The 18,674-nt window shown below is 41.2% G+C and overlaps 1 protein-coding gene and 1 long non-coding RNA gene across 3 annotated transcripts in view; one reads left to right on the top strand and one right to left on the bottom strand.

The window, feature by feature from the left end:
* The window catches only part of ndc1 (NDC1 transmembrane nucleoporin), a 31,477-nt gene extending 19,987 nt beyond the window's left edge, over positions 1–11,490 (bottom strand). For both annotated transcript variants that reach the window (XM_072573723.1, XM_072573724.1), the window contains exons 1-5: positions 11,312–11,490; positions 3,120–3,240; positions 2,928–3,029; positions 2,295–2,469; positions 2,053–2,188 (exon numbers count right to left, since the gene is read on the bottom strand). In XM_072573723.1, coding sequence (XP_072429824.1) covers positions 2,053–2,188; positions 2,295–2,469; positions 2,928–3,029; positions 3,120–3,240; positions 11,312–11,347 — 570 coding nt within the window. In that variant the 5' untranslated portion in view covers positions 11,348–11,490. The remainder of the gene's footprint in view (positions 1–2,052; positions 2,189–2,294; positions 2,470–2,927; positions 3,030–3,119; positions 3,241–11,311) is intronic.
* A 62-nt stretch (positions 11,491–11,552) lies between these two features.
* Positions 11,553–18,355, top strand: LOC140479698 (uncharacterized). The gene is made up of 2 exons (XR_011961100.1): positions 11,553–12,181; positions 17,894–18,355. It is a non-coding gene; the product is annotated as an uncharacterized lncRNA (long non-coding RNA).
* The last annotated feature ends 319 nt before the right edge of the window (positions 18,356–18,674 follow it).

Here is an 18,674-nt window from a genome sequence, read left to right as displayed (position 1 = left end):
GCAGTTTTTCAGGCTACAGGATCAACTTTACAAAATCGGAAGCCATGACCGTGGGGGGATTAGTGGAGGTGCTGATCTGAAGGATGGAATGCAGTTCCCATTTAGATGGTTGTCAAAAGGTTTTTATTTCATTTGGGAATTTTTATTACCCCTGCCGTCCACCATCTGTATAAAGCTAACTATGCACAATTACTGGAGAGGATAAAACAGGATTTGTAGTGGCAGGAGGGATTAACGTTATCATGGTTAGGCTGAATTGCCCTGATTAAAATGAATGTTCTTCCTGGCCTGTTGTATCCCATGAGAATGCTCCTATTGTTGCTACCTAGATGAGTATTACAGAGGCTCAGTGGTTGGCTAGGTTCTATTATAAGGTGTCACAGGCACCCCCTAATTAAATTTACCAAATTGCAGCTCTCGCAGGGTAAGGGAGGGGTGGATCTTACATGGTCAAAGAGATATCAACTAAGCACCCTGTTAGCATATGAGTGTGACTGGGTACAGGGGAATTCAGGGTCAACTTGGCTTGACGTTGAAGCCTCGCAGTCGAGATGTCCCCTAGTTAATCTCTTATTTATGGATAAGATGAAATCCGTGACCGGGGCAGTGCAAGAATCCAATCATTTTAAATATGGTGAAGGCTTGCAGGATAATGTGGCAAGACAAGGGCAAGTGGTTTAAGACTTCGCTGTTTACCCCATTGGCATGAGCCCAAGGATTTAAACCTGGGGCAATGGACTCCGGCTTTTAAGTTATGGAAGAATAAGGGAATCTCCGGTCTGGAGATTTATTCGAGGAGGTGGTCTTGATGTCATTTAGCCAGCTAAGTCGGAAATATGGATTGTCTAATAGGGATCTTTTCCGGTACTTTCAGATAAGAGATTATACACAAAGGAAGACCATAATCCTGAAACAGTTTTACAAGTCAGACATGGAGAAATTAGTGCTCTGGTGTATGGACACTCTTTCAGTTAGTACTATGTCTCATTTAGGGTACGTGGAATCGAGAGCTGGGAGAGGATCTCTCATTGGAGGTATGGGAAGATATATGGAAAAATGTAAGGAAAATTTCTGTATGTAACACAGCACAGGCCATGCAATTGAGGATCTTGCACAGGGCTCACATGATGCCAGACAGGCTGGCTAAGTTCAAGAGAGGAGCGTCACCAGGGTGCCCCAAATGTAAAATTAGTACAGGCACTCTCACACAGTGCTACTGGTCATGTTGTAAGACCCAGAGATACTGGAGTGCTATAGTAAGGAAGTTGAAGGACATCCTGGAGATCGAAGTTAAAGTGGATCTGGTATTTCGTCTTCTGGGGTTGCCAAATTTGCCCCCTTTGGGGAAACACGGAAAGAGACTGTGTAACAGTCTTACCCAGTGTGCAAGGAAGAACATTTTAATGAATTGGATGTTTGAAAACCCCCCGCAAGTCTTATGGGGTAGCGTAGGCTGGTGATGGAGTATCTCCCCCAAGACTACCTCACAAATACAGTACAACACAAAATGGAGCAGTTTTACTAGACATGGTGGCCCTTTTTAAATTATATTAATGCAGACTTATCAGCAATATTGATTAGGGCCATGGTATGTATAGCTGTGGAAATCAGTCTGGGCGCCCGTCAGGCCATGGGAGGGGGAGGCTGGGGGAAAAGAATATAGGTACAATGACTGGCACTCCCAGGAATGGGAGCCTCAGTGGAGGTGTGTTGAGTAAAATAGAATAAAGTAGTGAGATATAATTTAAGTTAATTTGAATTTAGTTTAATTTAAATTTAAAAAAACTGTACAGAAACAAAAATTGGGGAACAGAGTCCTGGAAATCTCCAAGGTGAAGAGAATAGAATCAGAAACTAGCAGAGTCAAAAAGCAGTACTTAGATGATAAATTGGTTTTAAAAAACAGTAGGGCAAACAACGTAAAAAGGGTTTCAGTTTGCAGTTTGGATGAAGAGGTGAGACATTTAATGTAGGGAAACTGCACTTGCTTTTTAACGTTAACTATCTACTTTTACTCAATTCAAAAGTAGAAATCAAAGAAATAAATGTTACCTGCAACATGGGGAATGACACATAATTGAAGTTGTTAACAAAATACAGAAGACTATAACTATATCCTATAAATGCTCCTTCCATCAGTAAGAAAATGTGAAACTCATTCAGGCACATGTGGCTGCTGGATGATGAGCTGCAATGACAAGAATGGTCAAAGTAGATGGGTTTGTGACCACAAAAAAAGATGTTCTGCAAACCAACATTCTACAAACTCTGACTTCTATTAACATTATGCTCACCTGTCCTGAGATGAACAAAGTACACTGATCAGCTGATAGCGTCCCCCGGCTATTACTGCTGCACACCATGCCACCAGCATCCCCATTACTGCATGTACCACTGAATGGAGAAACCGACGGGGATGGAATACATTTCCTACAAGTGCAATACGACTGCATGGAATAGAAGGCTCTACTGCAGAAAGGAAAAGAACAAATGACTTATATGCTTTGTATTTAAAGCAGTGTGGATTCACTGCCTCAACCTGGCTGGATTCTTTTGTCAATTCATTTGACTTTTGTTAATCTTCTCTTTGGTTCCCTATGTGAGCATTGGAGCAAGGTGACATTTGAAATGGCAGGCAATTAGAAGGCAAGGGTCATATTTGCCTAATGAATGGAGACCTTCCACAAAGCAGTTACCCAGTGTGCATTCATTTTCCACAACAGAGGGGGCTGCATTGTGAGTGGTAAAGTCAAGCTTGAATTTGTCAGCTTACTTCAGTTCCAAGATGGTAATAATGGATTCAAAACACTAACTGTTTCTCTCTCCACAGATGATCTTATACCTGCTCAGTTTCTTCGGTGCTTTATTCTGGCTTTTAATTTAAGATCTCCAGCATTTTGCTCTTTTCAATAATAAACTTCTAATACCTGTGTAAAACTCTGTATTGAAAATACCAATTGTCACTACGACTCCACAAAGTACCAGAACTGCAAAGATTATATAGGAACTATTCAAATGATTCAGCGAATCTGAAAAATAAAAAGGACACAGAAGCTTCACTGACCAATTCACTTCAAAAGGGAATTGTTTCTTTCTCAGTTAGATCATAAGCACAATACCTGTAATCCATTGAATAGGATGGAAAACGTTCAATCTGCTAAGCAGTATAAAAACAGTTGTGGAGACAGGTAGCAGCAAGACAGACCAAGCAATTGAAGCTGCTGCTCGCCAGCTGAACACCTGGAAGCAGTATGACAAGACAGAAATTAATACTTTTGCAGCACCTCAAAGGGTTGCTGCAAGTTTCAAAACTGGGAGGATCAGTACATATAAACCATCATACAAATATACAATCATAGTTATTTTTCACATTTCTGTTCAGCATGGAACCAAATCTTTCACATTGTCGTCAGAGAGCGATCAGCCTGGCTATAGTAAAATCTTGCATGTTTAACATGTAATAGTGTTTTGAGTCCTTTGCAACAGTATTATGAAATAAAATTTGATGCAACTGAAGGTATGGGGATAAGCAACAGCTTTGCAAGATGTAGGTTTTAAAAGAATGTTCTACAGTCAATAGGTACCATATTTCTAAACCAAATTCAGGGACAGACAGGCTGGTAGCATAGGAGCTAGGAACATGGAATTTATACTCTTCATACAGAACTGAGTGAGTTTGAGGGACTGAGCCCGATCCGCAGAGTGGCAAAGATAAACCCTAAAGCACTTCCACTTACTGACATGTCTTCAGTATTATGTGCACTAGGCAGCAGATATTTTCAAATTTATTTATGGGACGTGGGTATCACTGGCTGTCCAGCCAGCATTTTTATTGACCACCCCCAATTGCCTTTGAGAAGGTGGTGAACTGCCTTCTTGAACTGCTGCAGTCCACCTGATATGGGGTGACATACAATGCTATTCGGGAGGGAACTCCAGGATTCTTACCCAGTGACAGTAAAGGAACGGTGATATATTTCTAAGTCAGTAGGGAAAGTGGCTTGAAAGGGAACTTGCTGGTGGTGGTGTTCCTAAGTACCTGCTACCCTTGTCTTTCCAATTGAAAGTGGCTGTGCGTTTGGAAGTTGCAGTCTAAGGATCTTTGGTAAATTTCTGCAGTGCACCTAATGGACAATACACACTGTTGGTATTGAGCATCGGTAAAGGAGAGAATGGATGTTTGTGGATGTCGTGCCAGTCAAGTAGGCTATTTTGTCCAGTATGGTATAAGGTTTGAGTGTTGGTGGAGCTGCACCTATCAAGTCAAGTGGAGAATATTCCATCACAGTCCTGACTTGTAAATGATGGACAGGTTTTGGACAGTCAGAAGGTGAATTACTCACTGCAGTACTCCCAGTCTCCGACCTGCTCTTGGAGCCACTGTGTTTATATGGCAAATCCAGTTGAGTTTCTGGGCAATGGTAACTCCAAGATGTTGATAGTGAAGGATTCAGTGATGGCAACATCATTGAATGTTAAGGGATGGTAGTTAGATTTTTTTAAAAATGGGAGATTGCCATTGCCTGGTATGTGTGGCATGAATGTTACTTGTGACTTGTAAGCCCAAGCCCAGATATTGTCCATTTGAACATGGCCTGCTTCAGTATCCGAGGAGTTGCAAATGGTGCAAAACATTATGCAATCATCAGGGAACATCTCCACTTCTAACTTCACAATGGAGGGAAGGTCATTGATGAAGCAGTTGAAGTTGCTTGGGCCGAGGACATTACCCTGAGGAACTCCTGCAGAGATATCTTAGAGTTGAGATGACTGATCTCCAATAACTACAGTCAAAGAATGTGGTGCTGGAAAAGCACAGCCAGTCAGGCAGCATCCAAGGAGCAGGGGAATCTATGTTTTGGGCATAAGCCCTTCATCAGAAATTCCAAGGAGCAGGAGAAGTGGCATTTTGTGCATAAGCCTGACTGGCTGTGCTTTTCCAGCACCACACTCTCAACTCTGATCTCCAGCATCTGCAATCCTCACTTTTCTCTCCAATAAGTGCAATATTCTTCCTAAATGCCAGATATGACTCAACCAGCAGAGAGTTTGCCCGTGATACTCTCTGATTCCAGTTCTGTTAATGTTTCTTGATGCCACACTTGGTCAAGCACGACCTTGATGTTAAGGGCCGTCATTCTCACCTCTGGAATTCAGCTCTTTCGTCCATGTTTGAACCAAGACTGTAATGAGATTAGGAGCTGAGTGGCCCTGGCAGAATCCTAACCAGGTGTCTCTGCGCAGGTTATTGCTGAGGTGCTGCTTGAGCGCACTGTTGATGTCACCTTCCATCACATCACAACATGACACCCAAAAGAACAAGGGATTCTTCTCAAAATACTGCTTCATTAGGAGCAATCTCCAGAAATTATGGAGTTACGGTCACTAATGCCTTGTTCCAAAGCAGGTGCAGCCACTTATCATGAGAAGTATATTTCTTTCAAAATGCAGTCTGCCTCTTTTCAAAGGATTGCATTACTGCACAAAGATTCCTTAGCTTAACGTTATGATTATGTTAACATCATGTTAACTTCACACCAAAATAGTTGCTCATTATCTTAATGAGGCAGGGTATAATTCAATTCATAAAAGCTAACTAAGTTACAACAGTTACAGAGTCACAGAGTTTTTACAGAACATAAAGAGCTTCTTTGCCGCATTGTATCCACACCAGTCATCAAACATGCATTTATTCTAATTCCATCTTCCACCGTTTGGCTCGTACTCTTGTATGCTATGGATTAAAATACTCAAATAGACCTCAAATATCTTGTGGGTTCCTCCCTCCCATCTTTTCAGGCAGTTAGTTCAAGATACTCACAACTCTTGAGTGAAAATAATTTTCCTCAAATTCCTGATAAAATTCCTGCTCCTTATCAAAAACTGTGCCACATAGTTATTGTACCCTCTACTAAAGGGAGAAATTTCTTCCTATTCTAGCCCATGTCTGCCCCTCGGAACTTTGTACATCACAATCAGATTCCTCTCTCAGTCTTCCCTACTGTAAGGAAAACAACCCCAGCCCACCTAATACATCTTCATTGCTAAATCACTCCAGCCCAAACATATCCTTATGAATCTATTCTGTATCTTGGTGCAATCACATCCTTATGTGTGGTGATCAGGACTGCACAGTACAGCTTGCTATCGACAAAGTAACAGTGAGTCTCTCTCTCATGCAGTGAGAGAGACACTCACTGAGATCTTTGTAGAGAGGAGAACAACTTCTTCAAGGTGAGTGTCCTCAGAAGAGGATTCGCAGTCAGGTTAAAATCAACTAGGCTAAAGTGAGGACTGCAGATGCTGGAGGTTAGAGTCGGGAGTGCGGTGTTGGAAAAGCACGGAGGATCAGGCAGCATCAGGAATTCCTGATGAAGGGCTTACGCCTGAAACGTCAATTCACCTGCTCCGCAGATGCTGCCTGGCCTGCTGTGCTTTTCTAGCAACACACTGACAACTTTAATAATGGCAAATATCCCATCTGCCTTACTTAGGTGTCCTGCTGCCTTCAAGAATCTACGGATATGCACACTAAGGTTCCACTGATCCGCTGTATTTCATGGGGTCCTGCTATTAACTATTCCTCTTGTGCAGACTTTATAAAAAATCTTAAAGTAAGGGAACACTTAGGAAGCAGTGATCATAATATGGTAGAGTTCAGTCTGCAGTTTGAAAGAGAGAAGGCAAAATTGGATGTAATGGTGTTACAGTTAAATAAAGGTAATTATGAGGGCATGAGAGAGGAATTGACGAAAATAGACTGGAAGCAGAGCCTAGTGGGGAAGACAGTAGAGCAAATATGGCAGGTGTTTGTGGGTAAAATTGAGGACACTGTACAGAGGTTCATCCCCAAGAAAAGACAGATTATCCGGGGAGGGATTAGACAGCCATGGCTGACAAAGGAAGTCAGGAAATGTATTAAAGAAAAAGAGAGATCCTATAAAGTGGCCAAGAGCACTGGGAAATCAGAAGATTGGGAAGGCTACAAAAACAAACAGAGGATAACAAAGAGAGAAATAAGGAAGGAGAGGATCAAGTATGAAGGTGAGGATCAAATATGAAGGTAGGCTAGCCAGTAATATTAGAAATGATAGTAAAAGTTTCTTTCAATACATAATAAACAAACGACAGGCAAGAGTAGACATTGGGCCACTTCAAACTGATGCTGGAAACCTAGTGATGGGAGATAAGGAAATAGCAGGAGAACTTAATAAGTACTTTGCATCAGTCTTCACAGTGGTAGACATGAGTAATATCCCAACAATTAAAGGGAGTCAGGGGGCTGAGTTAAGTATGGTTGCCATTACAAAAGAGAAAAAGTGCTAGAAAAGCTAAAAGGTCTTAAAATTGATAAATCTCCTGGCCCTGATGGGCTTCATCCTCGAGTTCTGAGGGAAGTGGCTGAGGAAATAGCGGAGGCGTTGGTTGAGATCTTTCAAAAGTCACTGGAGTCAGGGAAAGTCCCGGATGATTGGAAGATTGCTGTTGTGACCCCCTTGTTCAAGAAAGGATCAAGGCAAAAGATGGAAAATTATAGGCCAATCAGCTTAACCTCGGTTGTTGGTAAAATTCTAGAAGCCATCATTAAGGATGAGGTTTCTAAATTCTTGGAAGAGCAGGGTCTGATTAGAACAAGTCAACATGGATTTAGTAAGGGGAGGTCATGCCTGACAAACCTATTGGAGTTCTTTGAAGAGGTGACAAGTAGGTTAGACCAGGGAAACCCAGTGGATGTGGTCTACCTAGATTTTCAAAAGGCCTTTGATAAGGTGCCACATGAAAGGCTGCTGAGCAAGGTGAGGGCCCATGGTGTTCGAAGTGAGCTACTGGTATGGATTGAGGATTGGCTGTCTGACAGAAGACAGAGAGGTGGGATACAAGGTTCTTTTTCGGAATGGCAGCTGGTGACAAGCGGTATCCCGTAGGGTTCAGTGTTGGGGCCGCAGCTGTTCAGATTATATATTAATGATCTGGATGAGGGGACTGGGGGCATTCTAGCGATGTTTGCTGATGATACAAGGTTAAGTGGACAGGCAGGTAGTACCGAGGAAGTGGGGAGGCTGCAGAAGGATAAAGACAGTTTGTGAGATTGGTCCAGGAAATGGCTGATGGAATTCAATGTGAGCAAATGCGAGGTCTTGCACTTCAGAAAAAAGAATACAAGCATGGACTACTTTCTAAACGGTGAGAAAATTCATAAAGCCAAAGTACAGAAGGTTCTGGGTGTGCTAGTTGAGGATTCTCTAAAGGTAAACATGCAGGTTGGGTCCGTGATTAAGAAAGCGAATGCAATGTTGTCAATTATCTCAAGAGGGTTGGAATATAAAAGCACCGTTGTGCTACTGAGACTTTATAAAGCTCTGGTTAGGCACCATTTGGAGTACTGTGTCCAGTTTTGGTCCCCACACCTCAGGAAGGACATACTGGCACTGGAGCGTGTCCAGCGGAGATTCACACAGATGATCCCTGGAATGGTAGGTCTGACATATGAGGAACAGCTGAGGATCCTGGGATTGTATTCATTGGAGTTTAGAAGATTAAGGGGAGATCTAATAGAAACTTACAAGATAATACATGGCTTGGAGAGAGTGGACGCTAGGAAATTGTTTCCGTTAGGTGAGGAGACTAGGACCCGTGGACACAGCCTTAGAATTAGAGGGGGTAAATTCAGAACAGAAATGCGGAGACATTTCTTCAGCCAGAGAGTGGTGGGCCTGTGGAATTCATTGCCGCAGAGTGCAATGGAGGCTGGGACGCTAAATGTCTTCAAGGCAGAAATTGATAAATTCTTGATGTCACAAGGAATTAAGGGCTACGGGGAGAATACGAGTAAGTGGAGTTGAAATGCCCATCAGCCATGATTGAATGGCGGAGTAGCCTCGATGGGCCGAATGGCCTTACTTCCACTTCTATGTCTTAACTGGAGATACTAAGCTTTGGAAAGGATTATGAGAGGTAAAATTTATAATCATCTACCAAACAACAATTTGATTTCAGATAGTCAACATGGTTTCATCAAGGGCAGGTCGTGTCTCACAAACCTCATTGAATTTTTTGACAAGGTGACCAAGCATGTAGATGAGGGTAGGGCAGTTGATGTGGTGTACATGAACTTCAGTAAAGCCTTTGATAAGGTTCCATATGGTAGGCTGATGGAGAAAATGCAGAGGCATGGAATTGAGGGTGATTTAGCAGTTTGGCTTAGAAACTGGCTTTCTGGAAGAAGGCAGCGAGTGGTGGTTGATGGAAAATATTCAGTCCGGAGTCCAGTTACTAGTGGTGTGCCACAAGGATCTGTTTTGGGACCACTGCTGTTTGTCATTTTTATAAATGACTTAGGCACAGGCATAGGTGGATGGATTAGTAAATTTGCAGACGACATTAAAGTCGGTGGAGTAGTGGACAGTTTGGAAGAATGTTACAGGATGCAGGGAGACTTGGATAAACCGCAGAATTGGGCTGAGAGGTGGCAAATGGAGTTCAATGCAGCCAAATGTGAGGTGAGGCACTTTGGGAAGAATAACAGGATGGCAGAGCACTTGGTCAATGGAAAGATTCTTGGTAGTGTGGATGTGCAGAGGGATCTTGGAGTCCATAGATCCCTGACAGTTGCCACCCAGGTGGATAGTGCTGTTAAGAAGGCATACAGTGTGCTCGGTTTCACTGGTAGAGGGATTGAGTTCTGGAACTGCAATATCATGCTGCCACTATACAAAACGCCGGTGCAGCCATACTTGGAATATTGTGTACAGTTCTGGTCGCCTCATTACAGAAAGGATATGGAAACATTGGAAAAGGTGCAGAGGAGATTTACCAGGATGTTGCCTGGTTTGGAGAGAAGGTCTTATGAGGAAAGGCTGAGAGACTTGGGTCTGTTCTCATTGGAAAGAAGTCAGCTAAGAGGGGATTTGATAGAGACATACAAGATGATCAGAGGATTAGATAGGGTAGACAGAGAAAGACTTGTACTGGATTAGTGGTGCTGGAAGAGCACAGCAGTTCAGGCAGCATCCAACGAGCAGCGAAATCAACGTTTCGGGCAAAAGCCCTTCATCAGGAATAAAGGCAGTGAGCCTGAAGCATGGAGAGATAAGCTAGAGGAGGGTGGGGGTGGGGAGAGAGTAGCATAGAGTACAATGGGTGAGTGGGGGAGGAGATGAAGGTGATAGGTCAAGGAGGAGAGGGTGGAGTGGATAGGTGGAACAGAAGATAGGCAGGTCGGACAAGTCAAGGAGACAGTTACTGAGTTGGAAGTTTGAAACTAGGATGAGGTGGGGGAAGGGGAAATGAGGAAGCTGTTGAAGTCCACATTGATGCCCTGGGGTTGAAGTGTTCCGAGGCGGAAGATGAGGCGTTCTTCCTCCAGGCGTCTGGTGGTGAGGGAGCGGTGGTGAAGGAGGCCCAGGACCTCCATGTCCTCGGCAGAGTGGGAGGGGGAGTTGAAATGTTGGGCCACGGGGCGGTTTAGTTGATTGGTGCGGGTGTCTCGGAGATGTTCCCTAAAGCGCTCTGCTAGGAGGCGCCCAGTCTCCCCAATGTAGAGGAGACCACATCGGGAGCAACGGATACAATAAATGATATTGGTGGATGTGCAGGTGAAACTTTGATGGATGTGGAAGGCTCCTTTAGGGCCTTGGATAGAGGTGAGGGAGGTGGTGTGGGCACAGGTTTTACAGTTCCTGCGGTGGCAGGGGAAAGTGCCAGAATGGGAGGGTGGGTCATAGGGGGGTGTGGACCTGACCAGGTAGTCACAGAGGGAACGGTCTTTGCGGAAGGCGGAAAGGGGTGGGGAGGGAAATATATCCCTGGTGGTGGGGTCTTGTGGATGACGTCAGCTCGTACGAGAGGGCATAACTACAAATTGAGGGGTGATAGATTTAAGACAGATGTCAGCGGAATGTTCTTTATGCAGAGAGTGGTAAGGGCGTGGAATGCCCTACCTGCTAATGTAGTCAACTCAGCCACATTAGGGAGATTTAAACAATCCTTTGATAAGCACATGGATGATTTTGGGATAGTGTTAAGGGACCAGCTGAGAATAGTTCACAGATCAGCGCAACATCTAGGGCCGAAGGGCCTGTTCTGCGCTGTGTTGTTCAATGTTCTAAATACTGTACTGTACTGTTGGGGCCAGGAAGGGTCAGACACCATGCATCCCATTCAACATTACTTTCAGTGGATTCATGCTGGTGCATGGGGAGGGGGAGAGTTAAGGAAGAGTTAACTTTTCCTGTTGTCCCAGAACAGCAGATGAAGATCTGAACGTGACCCTCATGGCCAGGGAGGCCTAACAGCAGCCGGCGGCTCTCACCTTGCGGATGAACCAAAAGCCCGGGGGCTGCTCCATGTTGCTACTACCGTCTCCTCCTTTCTCTCTGTCTCCCTTCCTCCCTCCTTCCTTCCTTTCTGCCCGTCTCCGACCCAGGCCGCTCCCGCGCTTTCCGATTCAAACAGCTCACCGAGCCGCCATCCCGCCGCCGGCGCACGCTTCTTGCGTCAGCAACGACGCACAACTTACCGTCACCATTGGGGCGGGGCGACGCCATATTGGATCGGGGCGACGCCATATTTGATCGGGGCAAATGCTGGCGCCCTCTTCAGGACAGACTTGATTGGTCCGGAGGAGGCTCTCCTCAGGGATATGTGTTTCTCGAAGAACAAAAATGACTGCAGATGAGAAACCTCTATCCCAATACTATTCTCTTAGTCATCAAGACACAAATGTCGGGGCGTGCCTGAAAACGATTAGCAACACTTAGACAATTCCTGAAGAAGGGCTTATGCCCGAAACGTCGATTCTTCTCCTCCTCCACAGCCCTGGCCTGTTGTGTTTTTCCAGCACCACATTTTTCAACTCTGGTACTCCAGCATCTGCAGTCCTCACTTTCCCCTAACACTTAGATAATAAAAGCTGCAAAGAAAATATCAATTAATGTTAAATTAGCGAAATTCTTTAAATAAGTTTTCCTCCTATTATCCCCACTTTCTTGGGCTGAATCTGTGTTCAGCTTATGTGAGATCAGTTGACATTGTCAAACAAGTTATTCAGTTCTTTATTTCTCGATAATGCAAAATCATGGAAATCCTCGACAAGTCGCACCAGTTGGACAGAGACAGGTCAGTTACATTTTATAGGAGAAAGTGAGTTTTCTGGAAGAGTTGATGAACCCAGAGTGTGGGGGTAAGTACATGTTTTTCTGGAACATGTTTTTCTGCTGTGCTTTTCCAGCAACACATTTTCAGTTATATTTTATACCTGATTAGTTTGTGTTTAGATAGAATGCTGTTTGCTGGTTTTAGTTTATTGCTGAAAACAATTTGCTATTAAGGGGCAGGCAAATACCAGGGAAATTCAAACAGCAAATAAAAATACAGAAAGACAAAAACAAATGCAGAAGCAGAGACTAGGTGAAGCAAATTAGTAAATCACTTATAGATAACAAGACATATTTACATAGATTTTCATATATCAAAATGAATAACTACCCAGCAGAGAAAGTTAGCATTAACATTTAAGATTAACATTTGCACATTGAATACATTACACAACATTAACACAATCCATCTCTGAAAGAAGTTTACAAACTACTAAGTCATCTATAACAGTATTCCTGGAATGCCCATTCTTAGTCATCCCTTCTTTGCTTTCATCGGTTCTATAAACTATCTCGGTTTAGATTAAACATTTCAGTTCTGATGTGGGGTCTCCATCTGATATTAGTGTGTCTACCATTTTAAAATGCAGGCAGACAAGCTCTGTATTTCCATCGTTTTCTGATTTACAGCATTTGTGGGTTTTTTTTCATCTCTTAATTTTTTTTGTTAGTTTGTTCACACTTACCTCTTAAACAGGAAAATATACAAAAGGTGCGGCCAGCAAGTCCAGACAAAAAAAATATGTCAGGTACAGGAAATGCGCAATTTGGGAATCATAAATCATATGAAATGTGAAAAAAGAGTAAAAAGGGAACAGCGGCAAAAATATAAAACATACATAAATCAATGGTAAAGGTATAAACAAAAAATTAAAATTGCATGTTTCGCTGAACAGAAGAAACATTGTCTTGCTGTAACCATAGACTCAAGATTAGTGATTTGTAAGAGTGGCATAAGTGAATTTCATTTACAATCCAGATCTTAAAATCAGCAGCTGTGGAAAAAGTTGGCAAGAACGTTTCCTGCAAGAAAGGAAAGTCGTGAAAGAAGTTGAAAATTTCCAGCTCTTTTGTATCATGTTTACTTCCCTGCCCAGTTATATCAACAAGAAATTAAATTGGAAAGTCTAAGAATTGAAAAAAAATTGATGAATATATTTATGTTTTTGATGGGAGAGATGGTGTGAGGACTTTACTTTTTTGTTGCCACTATTCTGCTTACAATACATATTTTACACTCATAATATATAATTGTGTTCTGTAATGTAAACAAAATATTGTGGGACCGAGCAAGCTTTGATGATGGTCTTCTTTGATAGGAGAGACATGACATCCACGAACACAAATTTACATTTCAAATAAAAAAAATCAACCTGCATTTATATATCTTTAATGTAACAAAACATTAATGTTCTTTAAACAAGAGTATTTCAATGACAATTGGACACCCAGTCACAGATTGAGATATTAGGACTGATGATAATGTTTTGACCAAAGATGTAGATCTTCGGGTGCCTCTTAATGGATGAGAGAGAAATAAACTTGCAAAGAGATTTAAGTTGGGAATTCCAAAGCTTAGGACAAAGGAACTGAATTTATTGCTTGTCATTAGTTGCAACAATAAAAACTCAGGATTAGCAAGTTGGAAGAAGTGCAGAGAAGTCTGAAAACTTGTACAGCTGGAAGAAGTTATGGAGTTAGTGAAGAAAGAGTGATTTGAAAACAAGGATAAAAATTTTGAGATGAAGGCATTTTGGTCTGGAAACCATTGTAACTTAGCAAGTACAGGGGTGCCATGTGATTGGGATTTGGTGCTTGTTGAAGTAAGGTCAGCATAGTTTTTGATGAGGGCAAGTTTAGGTAAAGAAGCCGTGGTGTAAATTGGGATCAATTTTATTTGGTCACACTCTGCTCTGAATTTTGCTTTTTACCAAGCAGAGTACTGTCTAGATTGAAATTAACAGAAAATGGGCTTAAATATCACGCACCGTGATATTTTAAGTTAATATAAAACAGTGGCATACTTTACACTCCTTCACAAGGGAGATCTTTAAAACTAATCCCAAAATAAATGTCGGTTGCTGCACTTAAGTAATAGCTCGCTGCTATAAGAATGCAAATTGTAGTTGTTGATCATCTTAATTTCTTTACATAACTGTATGAACAGGAAACAAAGAGACAAGAAGTTAAGGTTAATGGGACTACCAGTGGTCAGCGCTGAGCCCATTGTTGCCTTTGGGTAATTTGGACTTGAGTAAAGGGAAAGACAAACTTAAAATTCGCTGATGATATAATAGCAGGGAGTTTGCATTATTGTGAGAAGTTTTAAAAGACTTCAGGAAGACACTGACAGGTTAAAGAAAAGGATAAACAGGTAGCAGATGCAACTTAATGTGGATAAATGTGGTCAAACATATCTGGACAAAAGAAAGGAATGAGTGGGAATACAATTAATGGAAAAATATTTATGATGTGATTTAATTTAATCTTGGGTGTTCTAACTATATAATTGTGACTGTAAATCAAAAAAACTAAGAAAACCCAACAGAGTACAAGAGTTGAAAATTAATGATGAATTTCACTTAAACTTTGATTAAGTCTGACTTAGGAGACTATGCAATTTTGGCTGATACACAAGAGAAAGGATCTTAAATTTATGTAAACAACATGAATTCACCAGAATAATATAGGAAATAAGAAACTCTAGTTATGAGATGATTTCCAGTGGAGCTGGGAAAGCAGAATATCTACATGAAAAAGCTACTGCATCTGGTTTAGCATTGAATGATCATCCATTTCAAATTATAATTGACGTGAAAGTTAGGAGAAATTTCTTTATGCTCAGATTGAAACACAGTGGGTTACTTTACCAGAGGGCATGAACATGAGACCATGCAGAGACCATTCATCTTTAAGGGCAATTTGAAAAATATTTGAAGCAGAGCAAGATACAGGTCTTTGGATAGATAATGGGACAATGGAGTTAGTTTTGGATTGTTCTTCCAATGTGCCATGCAGGCCCCAATGGGCTGAAAGATTGCTGACTAATTTATTTTTATCTGTCTTATTCTGAAACTACTTGAATCATACAATGGTACATTCCACAAGCACTAATTGAAGATCTTTCTTCCAAACTCAGACCTTTATCTCACTGTTGTCAGCTGAAATGGCAGTAGTGGTGTGTGAGTGCTGGAGCTCATAATCTAAATCTATACATTAGGAGGTTTGGTTGAGTTACTGCTATGTACCTTATGCTCATGGAACTATTTTACAATGTCCTTTTGGAGGTGAAGACAAAAAATGGCAGTGATATCAACATAACAGAATACTACGCAAGGTGTCCAACTACGCAAATCCATTAGACTCCTGCCTGAAATGTCAATTTTCCTGTTCCTCGGATGCTGCCTGACCTGCTGTGCATTTCTAGCACCACTCTAATCTTAACTCGAAGCTCCAGCATCTGCAGTCCTCACTTTCGCCGCAAATCCATTACTGTCTGTTTGATGCTGCTGAAGTTGCACTTCAAGAGACCCTCTTGTCAACTGGAAAGGATAAATACTAAAAATGGTATCTCATTTTTTCATGAATCTGCAATATACAAATGCTATCATAATACTTTTTACAGATCGACCATATATTTAAGTGTGTATCACTGAGTTGAAATGTCAGGCAGAAGTTGAAAGGAAACATTTGGCCGATACTTTCTGTCAATACAGACTTTCATTTGCACTATGCCACTTCCACATCCGTCCAGTTATACAACACCAGTTTTATGATGAAATAGGAATGAAGTTTGGGAAGTTTATTTAATGGGCTCTAAATCTAACCATATATAGCATGTGCCAGAGAAAGAGGCTGTTCAGCCTAACTATTGGTATTTATGTTCTAGTTGATCTTTCTCATGTTGCATTTATCAGATGACCACTCCTAGAAACTTATGAGGTATTGGGTATTGGTTGTCAGAGGTAATTCACTGCCACCAGTTCTCCATTGTTTTTACTTTGTCTTGGGACCGATTTAGTGATTAGTAGAAGATGGACCACCATAGAGTGTTGTCGGAAGATGCACTGTTCTTAGATGACAAGAAGGTTTATTAAATGACAGCAATAAGTATGGCTATGTTTGGTCAGGCAGAATTCCAAGGGCCTCAGGGAGTTAGTACTGATCTATCTGCTTCCTCTAAAACCTAGAATAGAACTCCCTATCTGCATCCAAAGACTGTGCATAACATCTATAGAATAATTGGAGTCAACATAATATAATCCTTTGAAAACCACGACCTTCTAAAAGACCTTCCATCATTCCTCATCTACCATTCAACAAAACCATCTATTCTGTCTTCTCTATGTGCTCCCCTTTAAATGTATCTATAGTATTCACCTTACCTACATTCCATGGTAGCAGGTTTCACATTCTGACGTCTCTCTGAGTTAAGAGATTTTTTCATGACTCCTTATTTTATTTATTAACCATCTTACACTGTTGGTCTCTGGTTTGACCACAAGCAGAAACGTTCCTTCTGTGTCAATTCTATCAAATCCTATTGTAATTATGAAGATGTCTATTATTTACCCATCAACATTCAGAAGTAACTGCTCACAGGTTGTTCACCTTTTACCAATAGACATAACCTATGAGTTCTCGTTTCATTCTTGAAAATATTTTTCCCAGTGACTGTATTCCCTTTTTGTAACATGACACACAGTACTTGCAGTATGATCTAATCAAGGTACAAATTTGCAGCAATTGTATTCCCTGACCCCTTGCTGTTATTCCTCCTTCATTGACTTTTTTATTTTCTCGCAAAAATGCTATGCCTCATATTTAGCTGTGTTGAAATTTGTTTTGCCAATTTTATACTCATGTTGTCTTGCAATTTGTTGTCGTTCTTCTCAGTCTTTGCTATCCTCCCCATTCAGTGTTATCTGCAAATTTAGAAATCTGTGTTTCTTATTCTAAAGTTTCAAATAGAAATTATGAACAATAGAAGTCCAAGCACTGAATCTTTTGGGGTACCATTGCTCACCTTTTGACACATTGAATACATACTATTTCCTCCTACTGTCTGCTTTCTTTCTTGCTCCTCTTTTGCCATTTGTCCCAGACTCCACTTGCTTAACCTTATTCATGAGGATATTGGATACAGTTTGGAAAGTTACATATTACATGTGTTGCATAACTCTCTGTTACCTCCTCAGAAAAACGGATGCGGTTATTCAAATAAACTTTTCCATTCTGTAACCCATGCTGAATATTCATGTCATATTTTGAGTTTCTAGATTATTTTTTATCCTCTCTAGGAGAAGTAGCAATATTTTCTCAACAACTTATGTTCAGCTAAGTGGGCTATGGATCCCTGGCTATATTCATCCTGCTTCTTAAATATATGTATAATGTTAGCTCTTTGTGAGTCTTCTGGGCAAGGCCAAAGTTGCAATAACCTTCTCCATATTCCCATACATAATGCATAATTTGCAACATTAGCTTGAACATGATGATTAATGCAGGGTAAGAGGTTATCCCCAGAATATGACAGTGCTTGGTCTTCAGACAGACTGCAATGCACCTGATGTTAAACACACTTTTTCCAAACTTTTGACCCAGACTTGCTTTTTGCTTTTGACATCACAAAAGGTCAACAGAAGAGTTACTTCTTCAGATGAAAATTAAAAATTGCACTGGCATTCAGGCGAATAGATCTCTGCAGCCCCTTATACCATGTTGTGATTTCTCCTTAGGTGTGAGTGGTCTAGAGCTGGCTGTATAAGAGACATGACTCGCTTGTGCTGCCATAGAATCTGAGGTCATCACCAAATGACAGCTATTGTATATTGAAGGCCAAATGGAATCAACTGCTGCATTGTTCCAGTTCTGTTCTGAAATCTGCCCATCATGAGGATTGTTTTTATTGACTCAAAGTATGACCTGTAGCTGTCATGAAAGTTTGCTACCAGAATTTGACAGAAATTGTATGAAGAGGTATGAAAATGCAATGTAATGTTGCACATATACCTTTAGAGGGTGCCCTAGTTTTGAGTTTACATTTACAAGGAAAAAAGGGTGACGGCTCCTCAAGATGTCACCATGAAGAAATGTTGGCTGCACTCCAATGTAATTATATTCGTTCAGTGTGCTAACATTATTTAATCCAGCTTGGCCTGTGCACATGTGTAACAATAAACATCAATTAAAAGTTAGAAGATTTATGGAAGTTTTTGGGAATAAGTCCAATAAATACATTGAATGTGGATTGCAAAAGTTACTTCATTAGTACCATATCATTTATAAAATTAGATTTAGCAATATGTGACTGAATGCATAACAAACAATGCAGAATTAAAATTAAGGCAGGTTACAGACTAGGTACATGTTTAGTTGTAGGAAAGTTAATGATGGGTACCAAAGTCTGAAGTCACTGCTGTGTGATTAAATCACTAATCGATCAAGGGGGTTAACACAAAACAGGCTAGGTCCTCGTCTCTCAGCTTACACTTTTATTGTACAATAAAACAATTTATA

This window comes from Chiloscyllium punctatum, chromosome 7, assembly GCF_047496795.1.
Source record: "Chiloscyllium punctatum isolate Juve2018m chromosome 7, sChiPun1.3, whole genome shotgun sequence".
In the NCBI taxonomy this organism is placed as follows: domain Eukaryota; kingdom Metazoa; phylum Chordata; class Chondrichthyes; order Orectolobiformes; family Hemiscylliidae; genus Chiloscyllium; species Chiloscyllium punctatum.
This window is presented reverse-complemented; position numbering and strand designations above follow the sequence as displayed.